Here is a 13,996-nt window from a genome sequence, read left to right on the forward strand (position 1 = left end):
GGGCAGGGCGAGCCTCACCTTCATGGAGGACAGACAGACAGGTCTAGGGGCAGGACGAGCCTCACCCCCAGGGAGGACAAGACAGACAGGTCTAGGGGCAGGGCGAGCCTCACCTCCAGGGAGGACAGACAGACAGGTCTAGGGGCAGGGCGAGCCTCACCTCCAGGGAGGACAGACAGACAGGTCTAGGGGCAGGGCGAGCCTCACCTCCATGGGGAAGGACAGACAGACGGACAGGTCTAGGGGCAGGGCGAGCCTCACCTTCATGGAGGACAGACAGACTGGTCTAGGGGCAGGATGAGCCTCACCTCCAGGGAGGACAGACAGACAGGTCTAGGGGCAGGGCGAGCCTCACCTCCAGGGAGGACAAGACAGACAGGTCTAGGGGCAGGGCGAGCCTCACCTTCATGGAAAAGGACAGACAGACAGGTCTAGGGGCAGGGCGATCCTCACCTCCAGGCAGAAGGACAGACAGACAGACAGGTCTAGGGGCAGGGCAAGCCTCATCTCCACAGGGAAGGACAGACGGACAGTCTAGGGGCAGGGCGAGCCTCATCTTCAGGGAGGACAGACAGACAGGTCTAGGGGCAGGGTGAGCCTCACCTCCATGGAGAAGGACAGACAGACAGACAGGTCTAGGAGCAGGCGTGGCCTCACCTCCAGGCAGGACAGACAGACGGACAGGTCTGGGGCAGGGGAGCCTCACCTCCAGGGAGGACAGACAGATAGGTCTAGGGCCAGGGCGAGCCTCACCTCCAGGGAGGACAAACAGATGGAGAGGTCTGGGGCAGGGCGAGCCTCACCTCCAGGGAGGACAGACCGACAGACAGGCCTGGGGCAGGCCAGCCTCACCTCCAGGGAGAAGGAAATACAGATGGACATGTCTGGGGTAGGCCAGCCTCACCTCCAGGGAGGACAGACGGACAGGCCTGGGGCAGGCCAGCCTCACCTCCAGGGAGGACAGACGGACAGGCCTGGGGCAGGCCAGCCTCACCTCCAGGGAGTCCCCGGAAATGACCAGTGCACAGTCGTGTTTCCTTCGAAAGGCGTTCAGCTCCAGGTGGGCTTCTCCACGGCTGGTCACCTCCACAAAAGGGGAGAAAGGCCCAGTTAGCATGATGGAGCTTCAGACACAGGAAACGCTGTAACAAACTGTCTTCCAAATTTCTTCTGCAGTGCTGGCAGTAAATACCTACTTATTTAATACCATTGTTTCCCAATTTGTGGCAACTCAGAGCAGGAGACGCACTGGCAGGGCAAGCACTATAACCGCAATAAGATGAAGTGAGTGAAGAGGGGGGCAGCCTGCCCCTTGAGTGCCTGACGCCCTGTGAGCGTTCACGAGCACACGCGTGTGAGAGCGCAGCAGCCCCTGCCCCCGCGAGCGCCGGATGCCCCGTGACCGCTCACGAGCACACATGGGTGAGAGCGCGGCAGGCCCCCACATGAGCGCTCATGAGCACACGCGTGTGAGACAGCGTGGCAGCCACGAACAGACGGTCTACACTTTCGGGGTTGGGCGTCGGGTGGATGTCTGAGGAGGCTGAGCAGGGGGTGGGGGACGGAAGGACCATTTACAGACGCCTCGTTCATAACAAGGCAAGTGACACAACACGCTTCTGTCATGAGTTTCAACTTCTTGTGTAGTGCAGGCCAACTAAGTATCTGGAGGACTAAACAATGCAAAATCGAGCCATAATCTCAAAATATCATTAATTTTAGGATGCAAACATTTCAGAAGCCAACACACCAGTTTTTGACATTCTTTCTGTGGAGATTTTATGGGGCATAAAAGGAATGATATATTATAGGACTAAAATAAAGTTTCTTGTGTTTCAAATTAATCCCAGACTCATCTTTAAGTAGGTAGTTTTTATTGTGGAGATTTTATTTGTGGGGCTATAACGCTGAAAAATCAACAAAAATTGATCTGAAGTTTTATCAGAATCATTAATAATTTAATTGCAAATAGTAGTCTGCGGGGCCTAATTAGCGATTCTGATGCTTCGAGATAAACGAATTTACATGTAAATTATATTCAAATCACTATTTCTGTAGGTGCAAGTGCTTCATTTGGAAGATAGACACACACCATGTCTGCTCAGCCACCATCAATCAAGACCCAAGAAACTTACTTTTTGTTTGAATCAAATTTCATCATAACTAATAGATACAGTAAACACATAAATTTAGATCATTTCTATTAATTTCCTTTGATCTAATTAAAGGAGAACATTTAATCTGAAGATGGCAGTAGATTAAAAACACATCTACTTTGCATTTATAGCTTGCCTCACAAAAGCGGCCTCTGGACCGCAAGTAACGTGTATGACTAAGAGACAGACATTATTATTTCTTGGCTACACCACACAGCTTGCGGGATCTTAGTTTTCGGGCCAGGGACTGAACTGGAGGCCTCGGCAGTGAAAGCACCGAGTCCTAACCACTGGACCGCCAAGGAATTCCCAGATGTAATTTTTTTAAATCACTATACACTTTTATAAATCGAATGGAAAGTGATGGCAGTATGTCTATTTTAAAATAGATATTTAGTTGTTAATAATTCTAATAATACTGCAGGAAAATACTCTTGAATGTATATCTTGTTTCACTCTATCAAAAGCAGCTTTCTGATCACATTAATATATGTAACTAATAGAAATCTATTTTTAACATTTATAAATTGAGTAAGGAAATTATTTCTCTTTTTAAATAGGTATCTAGTAATTAATTTACGTTCTCACAAAACCAGTAAATTTTAATTCAAAGCATTTAAAGTTCAAAGAGATGCGGACGTACACTTACCGGCCTGAAAACATGTGTGTCCTGCGTTCGAGACACCAGGTGAGAACTCTTGGCGATGCACGTGGCGGTCTCCAGCTTGTCGCCTGTCAGCATCCATATCTAGGAGACAGTCCCGGCGGGTGAGCCCCAGCTCTGTCACACGTTCACCTCTTAAGTCTCTGCCCTTGGACACACACCTGCATCTACAGCGTCACTATTCACAACAGCTGAAACGTGAAGTGAGGCGAGAGTCCACGGACGGACGGTGGAGAATCCCAGTGTGGTCCCTCCGACACCTGCTACAGTGCAGGTGAACCTCGAGGACACTGTGCTGGGTGGAACAAACCAGTTGCCAAGGGCAAACACTGCCTGATCCTGCCTAAATGCAACCCCTAGAGGAGTCAGGCTCATAGGGACCAATGGACCGGCAGGTGCTGGGCTGCGGGCGGGAGAGCCGGCAGCCCAGGGGCAGCTTCACCCTGACAATGTGGCGAGTGAAGGCAGGCGGCGGCGGCAGTGCAAGTGTACCTAGTGTCACTGCTCCGTGCACCGAGACTGTGATGATGGAGTCAGAACGTCTCAGATGATGTGCTAATGGGAACGGCAAGAGCAGAGTAACGTGCAGACGCGGCAGCTGGGGCCGGGGCAGGCAAAGGACTCGGGGCATGAGCTTTGTGGCCTAAGGACCACAGGGCTGGGGGTCTGCAGAGCTGAGGACCCCAGATTCCTGTCTGACCTGTGAGCTTCTAAGTTGAAAGCTGGGGTTCAAGATGGGTAGATGGGCAGTGGTTAAGCCAGAAGTTGTTTGTGCCAAATAAGGCATGTTGAACAAGACCATGAAAAATAAAAAGATTTAGCCCATTTATTATTGTTATTATTTTACTTAATTTTTGCTGCACCCTGTGGCTTGTGGGATCTCAGTTCCCTGGCTAGGGACTAAACTTGGGCCGTGGAAGCCCAGAATCCTAACCACTAGACGACCAAGGAACTCCTGAGACCACTCTTACTTATAAATAGCACACACATGCACATATTAGCGTGTGAATCTCCCTAGCCTGAAAAGAGAGCAAAATCAGCACACTTTATACATAACAGAATGGTTTATACATACTTTCCATAATATCAGTAGTCTCTATCATCTGAATTTTTTAGGTGTCTTATGTATCACACACAAGCATGAATTTGGGGCACAGGACACAAACTTGCACAGTATACTGGCTCTCTGCTCCAGTGGCTCTTTTCAGTGTCTGAGGATTTGTGTTTTTATTTCTGTTACACATTTAGATTCACTTTACTGAGCCTAGATCTAAGTAACATTGGTTGGATATGGCCGGAAACAAGCCACAGAACAAGAAGCCCCGCTCCCAACAACCTGGTGACCGTGCCCTGCGAGCGCCATGGCTCATGCTTAGAGGATGGGCTGAAACTGCATCCTTCCACGGGACGGGACAACGGAGTCTCCATCTTCAGATGGAAAAAGGGGAGGAACAAGGGCAGAACCTCACCAAGCCCTTCTCCAGTGCTCAGGGAGCAGCTACGGCAGACACCCACATCTCTACCCAAGACCACCAGGATGACACCCGAGAGCTGGACTGGGCGGAGCTCAGGAAGAAACACGGAGAACAGGCAGGCTGTCTGCCTGAACCCGTCTCACGTCTCCACCCAGCTTCCTGGCAGGACGGGCTGAGGCTGGTTCAGCGCTGAGCCCGAGCCGCTCTCTCTAATTCTGACTCCCACCTGGACAGCAGCCTGGACCCCACGGGGGCCCCACAGTGCCCCTCAGCGGGCGGGGGCCTCTTGTGTCTCTCTGAGCTGTCACGGCGCCCTCCTCGAGCTGTGCCGAGGGCACTGTTGTCTGATGCTGGCACGGCTTTGTGTCCCGACAGCTCCCCCAAGTGTGCTCTCGGGTCCAGCAAGACACAAGCATTTCTCTTCAGTACAATTCTCAAAAGAGGAGGGCCTGTTCTGAGGCAGCATGCTTCTTGCCCCCCATAACTGCACTTCAGCTTCAGCGAGAGCACGGAAGGCAAGAAAACAAACTGAAGCTTACAGCCAAAGCCCTCGTCTTCCCGGACCCGAAGAGGACAAACCGCTGAGAAGCCAGCCGGTCTGTGGGTCAGCAGGCAGCGCCGTGCAGTTTATGGGAAACCCCCAAAGTGGGTACAGGCTGCAGTGCAGGCAGCTCGGGCCGGGCCAGGGGGCAACCAGCCCACCCTGGGAGTGCCTGTGAACTGGGGGCGGCACGGAACTGCCCGCACCTCTGCGGATGGGCGTCCAGCTGGGGACTCGGAAGCTTCCGGATGTGCTGGTTTCTTCTCTGAGGGTCATGCAGAGACCTCTGCTTACAGACCCTCCCACACTCCATCTTATTTGAATTCCAAGGGACCACCCCAAGGGGACGGAGTGCTGAGTTCCAGGGGACCACCCCCGGGGCAGGGTATTGGTTCAGGGGACCACTGCTGTGGGAGGCAGGGTACCCCGGGGGGGTTACCTGGTTTGGGGGACCACTCCTGTGCGTGGCAGGGTACCCCGGGGGGCGAGCTACCTGGTTCGGGGGACCACTGCTGTGGGTAGCAGGGTACCCCGGGGGGGGGTACCTGGTTTGGGGGACCACTCCTATGGGTGGCAGGGTACCCCAGGGGGGTACCTGGTTTGGGGGACCACTCCTGTGGGTGACAGGGTACCCCGGGGGGGTACCTGGTTTGGGGGACCACTCCTGTGGGTGGCAGGGTACCCCAGGGGTCGGGCTACCTGGTTTGGGGGAACCACTGCTGTGGGTGGCAGGGTACCCTAGGGGGGTACCTGGTTTGGGGGACCACTGCTGTGGGTGGCAGGGTACCCTAGGGGGGTACCTGGTTCGGGGACCACTCCCGGGCTGTACCTTGATGCCAGCGTTGCGCAGCATCTCCAGGGTGGGCCTCACGTCTGCCTGCAGCTGGTCCTCCACGCCCGTCAGGCACAGCAGCTCCATCTCCCGCTCCAGGCTCTCCACCACCGCGGCCACCTTGAGCGTCCGGTCGTGGAGGCTCAGCTTGGCCTGGTTGTAGCGGCTCTGAGGATGACGGCGGTGCCATGAGTCACGCTGGACCGACAGGCCAGACGCCCTGCCCACCTGGTGACGGTGGCCCCAGGGGAGGCTGCCCGCTCACCTCGAAGTCCTGGTACTGCTCCTCCGTGAGTGCCCTCTTGGCCACCACGAGCGTGCGCAGGCCTTCACGGGCCATGTTTCCACACTGGGAGAACACAGGCAGGTCACAGGCTCGCCATGGGCTCGGCAACCCCCGGCAGTCACTGTCACGGCCTCCCGCAGGAGTGGGCAGCAGAGCGGTATCGGAGAAGGAGCTGCCCCCCAGCACCTCCAGCGCGGTCCACGGAGGAGGTGCTCACAGGGCAGGCCTCACGCCATCGCCCTTTCCACCACACGAGGGCAAGTGTTGGTGGTTTTGTTTTTCAAATTTGGGAAACAAGTTTATAACCAAAATTTCACTTGGGTGCCTCCCTGACACAGAATAGCCCCTGTAAACTCAGGCTCCAAGAACCTGTGGGCTTTTGAATAAACCAGAAGGCTCTCAGACAACAATAGTACTACAACAAAGATGCGGGTGGGGGTCGAAAGATGTGTAGACGGAAGAAACTACAATGTTGGAAATAAACGCATAAAGGATTTTTAATAAAGTTATCTTTGTGAAAAACAATCTGACATTATCTGTCTGTTGCAAGACATTTATTGATTTGACCTCATAAAGCTAAATAAATTAAACAAGGATTTTATAATTAATTGCACATCATTATGACCAAAAGTAATTTTTATGGCATTTTACTAGGTCTTCAGGGAGTTTAATTTATTCATGTCCCTGATTAAATCCAGTGCCTGGAGGAGCTATTGATTCATATTGCCAATACCGTCATGGACGTCGGCTGTGGTCCCTGGACTGACAGACCGACTCCAGGCATGCAGTGGGGGTGGGGTGCACTGGATCCCGGCAACAACAGGCACAGTGGGGGGGTCATGCCCATGACTTCAGGGGGTTAGTTCTCCTCTGAATCTAACTTTTTATTAACACATAAATGTGAACAACAATTACAAATCATACTTGTTTAGGGAGAATTTGATGAAAATATAGGATTGGTTATATCTGGGTCTTACTTTCCATGTTTAAAGTGAATCTTATGTACAAATTAGAATTACATTAAAATTCTAACTAAAATCTTGTAATAATTTAGTTTACAAAATAAATACCATGTTAAAATATGACTCTGGATATAAAGACAATATTATTTCAGATTTTTTAGTGATTAATTAGTGATGCTTTCTATTTTTTACCAACATAAAATATTCTTCATAAGGACCCGCCTGCATATATCCACGTGTATTCACACGAAACCCCGAACATCAGCTGTTCACACAGCAAATACATGTCGTATCACCAGCTCTTCCACCTCTTCTGCTCTACGGGCTGACTGATGTCTGGTTGCAACTGGAACCTCGGTTCATCCAGTGACCCCAGTGAGTACCCACAGCTCACGCCCTGCGCTGCATGAAGAACCTGCAGATGCCAGCAAGTGCATACCTCCTCCTCCAGCCAGTCGTTGTACTGCACGATGGAGGCCATGGCCACATCAGCGCCCTTCATGTAGAATGTAATCTCTGCTGTGGACTCATCCTGCAATGAGACACGCCTGCTGAGGCCCGGCTGCTCCTGCAGGTGAGGCTGCCCAGACGGAACAGCCCGAGACAGCAGCCCCTGGGAGCGCGTCTCTCCAGGCGGGCTGCTCAAACACCCCCTTTGCAGGGCCGTGTCCTCCCTGGGCGCCCAGGCCGACCACAGCCGAGGCCACGATGGCAGCTTGCAAGGTGCTGTGCTAAGGCTTTTGAAGTAAAACCTGTACACGCACATATGCCTGGGACTGCAAGGGAAATCCTCTCAAATTTTCATAGTTTGAATGAGCTTCTAGTTTAGCCAACATCCAAGATGTATTTGAGGTATTTGCTCCAAAAATTTGACAGCAACTTTATGGTCATAAGTCAGTCTTCAGGTAAACTCTTCAGTGGCTACTGCAGTGGAAAACAAAGCAGCTCGAGTTGATTTCAAAACTCACCAGTGACACCTTGTACTCACCCTGCCTGAGTCGTTCTAGGAAAGTTGCTCCAAATCACGACCATTAGGGCATAAGTTATCAGTCTGAATTTTGGGACAAGCATAGCCCTGTAGGGAGCCTTAGCGGCCCTGCAGTGAGCAGAGCCAACCCTGACCGGGGCAGGGGCAGGCATACCCTGACGATGACCCCCATGCGCTTGCTCTCCGACGTGAAGGGGAAGGTCTGCAGGATGCAGTAGGTGAGGATCTGGCCGCCGGGGGTCCGCAGCTGCATGGACGTGAGGTCTCTGCTGACCAGCGTGAGGCCGACGCTCTCAGTCCACCGCACCAGGGCCACCTGTGGGGACCAGCGAGGGGTGAGGCCACCTGCGGGGACCAGTGAGGGGTGAGGCCACCGCTCCCCATGGGGACCAGCGAGGGGTGAGGTCACCGTGGGGACCAATGAGGGGTGAGGCTCCCCATGGGGACCAGCGAGGGGTGAGGCCACCGCTCCCCGTTGGGGAGGGTGTCAGGCCAGCGCCAGCGAGCTCACTGAGATGCTACCAGGAGGCAGAGCTGGCCCTGCTTGTTCTGAGGCCTTTCTAGGGGATTCTGGCCACTCCAGGGTCCACAAGCGTGTGAACGAGACACAGTGAGTCACTGTGGAGCTGAAATTAGAACCTGCCTTCCCCGGATTTCCAGCGCGTTACTAGGATACTATAGAAGGCCGGGCCCTAACAAGATGCTATGAGGATACAGGACTATAATTTAGAGCATCAGTGATGTTCCCCAAATTACAGCATTCAAAACGGACACATGGACTGATATCAGCAGAGGCATGTCAAAGGGGGCATGTCAACAACTCCACAGCCCAGTGCAAACATAAACTGAAAGTGAAACTCCTCATTCCGACACAACCTCTCTGTATCTGCACGTGATCTGGACCCCGAGGTTCGCCTTCAGTCTGTGCAGTGAAAGGTTACTATTATATCCTGACCTATAAATTGTATCTTCCTGTGAACACCCTATCATCTCGTTGGGCCCGCTGCAGTCAGGACGCAAGTTTCTATATTTGGTGACTCACATCTGTTTATTATTTAGCTTATGCTTGGTTTCACAACCCCTTGGAGGTAGCATTTATCACAAAAAATCAGTTGGGCTTCTGCTACCTAGCCTAGCATCCGTGTAGCTGTTCTTAGTGAGCATTCTGCAGTTTAACTGTCTGTTGCCAACAGGAAGAAAAGTGTTCAGGATGTCAATGGTACAGACACTTAGGATAGACACTTTAGTTACTGTTCTGATGTCAGTTGCTTAGCTCTGGGCCTCTCTCTGATAAAACTTAACATTTCTGAGCAGGTCTGTAAACAAACAGCCACAGAGGATGGACAGGAACGTGCAGGACTCCTCGCCGCGGGCTCAGCACCCCGGCCACCACCACCTGTGGCCACAAGCGCGGGGCCCGTGAGGGCAGAGGGTCTCCCCGGCTCTGAGCTTCACCACCCTGCCTCGGCATGCCTCGGGGCTACAGTCAGCCTCGCAGAGTCCAGGCCGCGCTCTCTGTATGTCTGAAGTAAACTAATGCTGTTCTTTTCAGACGGCTTTGAGGAGTAACTTCACATCCAGAGGTGTGACATGTAGCAGTGAAAGGAAGGAAAATTTCTAAGGTACTGACAGTTTGACTGTATTTTCTTCCTAAAGATGATTAAGCAATTAAAGCAAACATGCTGTTTGAAAGCATAATGTCTCCTAACGCAGAATGAAGGGCATCAGTCAAGGGTGGGGAGGCTCTTCACATGACTCGGGCAGTCAGGAGGGGAGGTTCTGGTGGCCAAGCGCGCCCCCGGAGGCCCCGCACAGACTGGGCGGCAACGGTCCACTCAGACCTGTGGCAGAAATGACCGTCCGGTTACAGAGCTGGACAACAGCGAGGAGGTCTGTGATGGCCTCGGGGAAGACCCTTGACGCCCGCTGTGTTCAGAGCTCTACCCCAAGGGACAGACACCACAGACACCTCCTGAACCAAGGAGAAACAGTCTCTTCTTCAAGGTGGTTGAACAGTGGGAAGCTCAATGTGATACTGAAGACAGGAGAGAACATATGGAGCCCTGTCTGAGCTCTGGCTTGTGTGAGGCAGTCTTCTGGGTCCTGGAAGAAACGAGGGTGAAGAGCTCATCCAGCGTAATCTGGGCTTTGAGAGTAAAAACCCAATTTTCACCCCAGGAGTCACTAGTTCGTGGTTAGCCACTTCTTCACAAGCAAAATGTCACTGCTCGAAAGAAGCGCCCAGGCCGCTCCATGGTTCCACACAGCCAGCGATCGCACCTGTTTTTGGTGGCACAGGTGTTCAAATTTTCTGCTTCTGTTTAAACTGAGTGGTTGTTTTCTCATGATCAAGTTTTGTGAGTTCTTTATCTGTACTAGTTGCTGGTCATTTATCAGGTATGCATTTTGCAAACATATCCTACAACTCTGTAGCTTGTCTTCATTTTCTTAACAATGTTTCTTGAAGAATGCAGGATTTTTACCTCGAAGTCTAATTTATCAGTTTTTTCTTTTATAACTTGCACTGTTTGTGACCCACAAAATCATTGCCTAACTCAAGCTGACAAAGATTTTCTTCTATGTTTTCTTTTAGAAATTTCATACTTTTGGTTTTTCATTTAGGTCTATGACCAATCTGAGTTAATTTTTATTACTTATTACTGAGACATACTGGTTCAGGCTCTATTTGCAAATGGCTGTTCAAATGTTCTGTGCCCCATTTATTCTGATCATCTTTTCTGTAATGGATTTACATGGCACCTTTATAAAAAATCAGCTGACATCTTGGTAACAGAAAGTCTTCCAATCCATGTGTACAATACATTTCTCACATATAGTGTCCTCAAGTTTTCTTCATTGTCTTACACTTTCCAGCATACAAATCCTATACGTATTTTGTCAGATCTATCCTTAAACATTTCATAGTTTTCTGTGTGTGTGCTCTATAAATGGCACATTAAAAAATTTCAATTTTTAACTGCTCACTGCTGGCATATACAAATAGGAGTAATTCTTGTATATGCATATCATAATATACAACTTTGGTAAACTCACTTATTAAGTCTTAGGAGAGAGTTAAATTTTCAGCAGAGCTTTTGGGATTTTCTACGGAAACAATCACATTATCTATTGAAAAAAGGGAGAGAGTTTTGTTTCTTCTTTTTTTCTGGTCTACCGAGGTTTTATGTAGTTCTTACACTCCATTTTGCTATCTGTATTCTTCCTGAACATGGATATTTAGAGGTTTTAAAAAATATTAGCAATTGGGCTGTGTTTTAATATTCTCTTTTAAAAATGTAAGCTCATCTGTTTATTATACACCCTTCATATGCATAATTTTAGGTGGGTATGTTTACTTTGCAATCACTGTTTTGTATTATTTACTATTTTTGCTAAGTTTTTCCATTTTATTTAATTTTCAAAGGATCAGCTTTTGAATTTACTGCTTTTTCAATCATTACTTTTATGTTTTCCTTTATCTTTTCTTTCTCCTACTTTCCTTTGGTTTTGCCTTTCTCTTAAACATTTTAGTTGGACACCAGCTTCACTTGCTCCCTTCCTTCCCGTTGGTGCGGTCCTGGTTTGATGTGGAGGTGGGGCTTCCCACTGCTGACTGCCCCCACGAGGGGCGCCTGGGAGCAGCTGCTCGGGGTGCACGACCACGGCCCTGGCTCCTCCCGGGCTGCCGTCCTCGTGTCGGGTCACACTGCTGCTGCGTGGCGTTTCTCACGGGGCCTTCGCAGAAGGAGAGCTGCTGGGGCAGGTGTGGTGGGGGGGCGGGGGGTGTGGCCTCACAGAGAGGCGGTGGGGGTGGGGGGGCTGGAGCAGCTGCTGCCCCTACCTGCTCCCTCTGGACGCCGTCAGTGATGCAAGAGATCACGTAAGGATGACTACTTCTCTAACTTGGCTTTTAGACATTTCTAACAATGTGATTATTGAAAATAATATGAAGATCAAAATAATTAAAATGCAAGTGTGAAAAATACGTATTTAAGTGGGAGCTTGAGCTAAATCTCATCCACAGGACAGTTAGTAACATGCTTGGGCAATCATTGTCACAGGCTATTTGTTTATGCTCTCACACTTCTCCACGCTAGTGGCCAGTGTGGGACAGATTTTGTTATTAACGTTCGCTATAATTCTGTTATTCAGCAATGTCTGTGCTGTCGTCCTTGAAAAGCTCAGGAGAAGTCTCCTTTACCATGTTAGCATCCGCATAGCCACCAGCTACACTCCAGGGACACCTCTCCTACCGTGCACCTTATAAATCACAATCTGATCACTGACACGTCTTCATTTTCAATTGCGGTACTACCATCACTGCTATAATTTGACAGAATTATGAACAAAATGTGCAAGCTGACCACCTGGAAAAGCTGCCAGTCAATACTCAGGGCAGGCTGTGCGGTTCGTGTTCTGTCCTGCTCCTGAGGGTCATGGAGGGGGACTCACGTCACAGACGGGGAGCTGTTCCCCATAAACATGCTGATCCTACACCATATTTAGTCCTGCTTCAATAAGCACACACAATAAAATGAGTGTAAAGTTACAGCACGCTGCATACATTGGAGTAAATCAAAAGCAATGCCATTAAGGACGGTCATTCTTTTGTTTGTAAATAATCCACTCATGGTTTGTCAGAAATTTCAGCTGATTCCTGCACAGAAACGTACACATGAACAAAAATAGCTACACCCTGAAATAATAGTTAATACGGAACTTACACAGGTGAAGGAGAAAATGTTACTAACAACAGCAGGTTCGCAGGTTTAAGTCACTGAAAATCTCAACCTATCGATCATTTTGAGCCGAAATGACCGGGGTCTTGGGTTTACGTCGCGCTGGGCTTGCTCAGTGGAGGTGATGACCTGGCGCCTGAGGTGCTGCCCCTGAGCTGTTGGTGGCGCCTGTTGGTGACATAGGCTTGGGCTCAGCTTCCACAGCTGCACTGGACACAGAGCTCACCAGGGCTGGGTTTTAACTATGTCCAGGAATTTCTGGGAACATATGTCTGCTAAGCTGGAGTTTGCTATGCTGAGGCTGTACTGGCAAAGGGACAGGCAAGCGAAACTTTCTACTCTCTTGGAGAAAATGAAATATTGATCACTTATCGTAAGAAACAGCGACCGGGGCCTAAGTAGGCTGCAGGTTCTGAATACGAAATCACTCCTGCTCTGACAGCCCAGCCCCTGCTGCACGTGACAGCTTCAAGCATGCTCGTCACTGTAAGTGTGCAGGGACTGTGCCTCGGACAGCCTCTCCCGGCTTGAAGTCAATCCCCAGACGCCATTCCTGGAACAGGAGAAATGCATCTGTGCCCATGCAGAGGTAAGGCAGAAGATGCTCTTTTCAGGAAAATGAACACAAAGAATTGCTGCAATATGAGAGACTCAGAACCAGTACATTCTACTCAATAAGTCACACTTTCTGAAACTAAGATGACACAGGAGCCTAAGCAAAGCCTAAGCCTAGGGATTGTGAGTATGGTGTTGACACAAGTATATGAAGCCAGTTAAGTCTCCTAAATGATAAGGTTGCTTATTAACTGCACACATGCTGACAGGTCAAGGCTGAGGGCAAGCAGAGAAAATCAACTGAGCCATTTCCCTGAAAAAAGCTCCAGGGTGCAATATTCTAAGCACTTTATTCAATAAAAAATGCTTTTAAAACAGTATTTTGGTGATTGGGAAACAGTGCCATCATCTGTCAACCTAACTGTAGCAAAGCTCAATAAGTGAAATAATGAACCGTTTAGATGATTTTCCTTGGGCTCCAGGGACCTGCAAACACTGCATCCACAAAGTGCTTTAAAAATTATGATGAAGTCAAGTCTTTTCATTTTCAGATTTAAAATATGGGTTAGGGATTTCTTAGAGGTTATTTAATGACCTGCCATTTTTAATCATTGTCCAATTCCTCTAAAGTAGGAAGAAATTTTCAGATAAAAAATTTAAATATAAGGTTAGTAGTTTTAACTTAATTTTAGAAATCTTTAAATTAGTGAAATCTCTCTCTATTGTGAATTCCTAATTTAAAATTCCAAAAAAAAAAAAAAAATCCAAAAATGTTGTAACCCAAAAAGCTAAAGATAA

General features: G+C 49.5%; 1 protein-coding gene across 4 annotated transcripts in view; it reads right to left on the minus strand.

Annotated features, from left to right (window-relative positions):
* ATP9B (ATPase phospholipid transporting 9B (putative)) overlaps window positions 1-13,996 on the minus strand; it is a 161,451-nt gene that overhangs the window by 10,797 nt on the left and 136,658 nt on the right. For 3 of the 4 annotated variants that reach the window (XM_043888757.1, XM_043888759.1, XM_043888760.1), the window contains 6 exons: window positions 8,059-8,220; window positions 7,356-7,448; window positions 5,934-6,017; window positions 5,666-5,836; window positions 2,806-2,904; window positions 905-1,084 (listed from right to left, as the gene is read on the minus strand). In XM_043888757.1, coding sequence (XP_043744692.1) covers window positions 905-1,084; window positions 2,806-2,904; window positions 5,666-5,836; window positions 5,934-6,017; window positions 7,356-7,448; window positions 8,059-8,220 — 789 coding nt within the window. The remainder of the gene's footprint in view (window positions 1-904; window positions 1,085-2,805; window positions 2,905-5,665; window positions 5,837-5,933; window positions 6,018-7,355; window positions 7,449-8,058; window positions 8,221-13,996) is intronic. The other variant, XM_043888758.1, reaches the window with a different exon arrangement.

The sequence above is a fragment of the Cervus elaphus genome, chromosome 27 (genome assembly GCF_910594005.1).
Source record: "Cervus elaphus chromosome 27, mCerEla1.1, whole genome shotgun sequence".
NCBI lineage: Eukaryota > Metazoa > Chordata > Mammalia > Artiodactyla > Cervidae > Cervus > Cervus elaphus.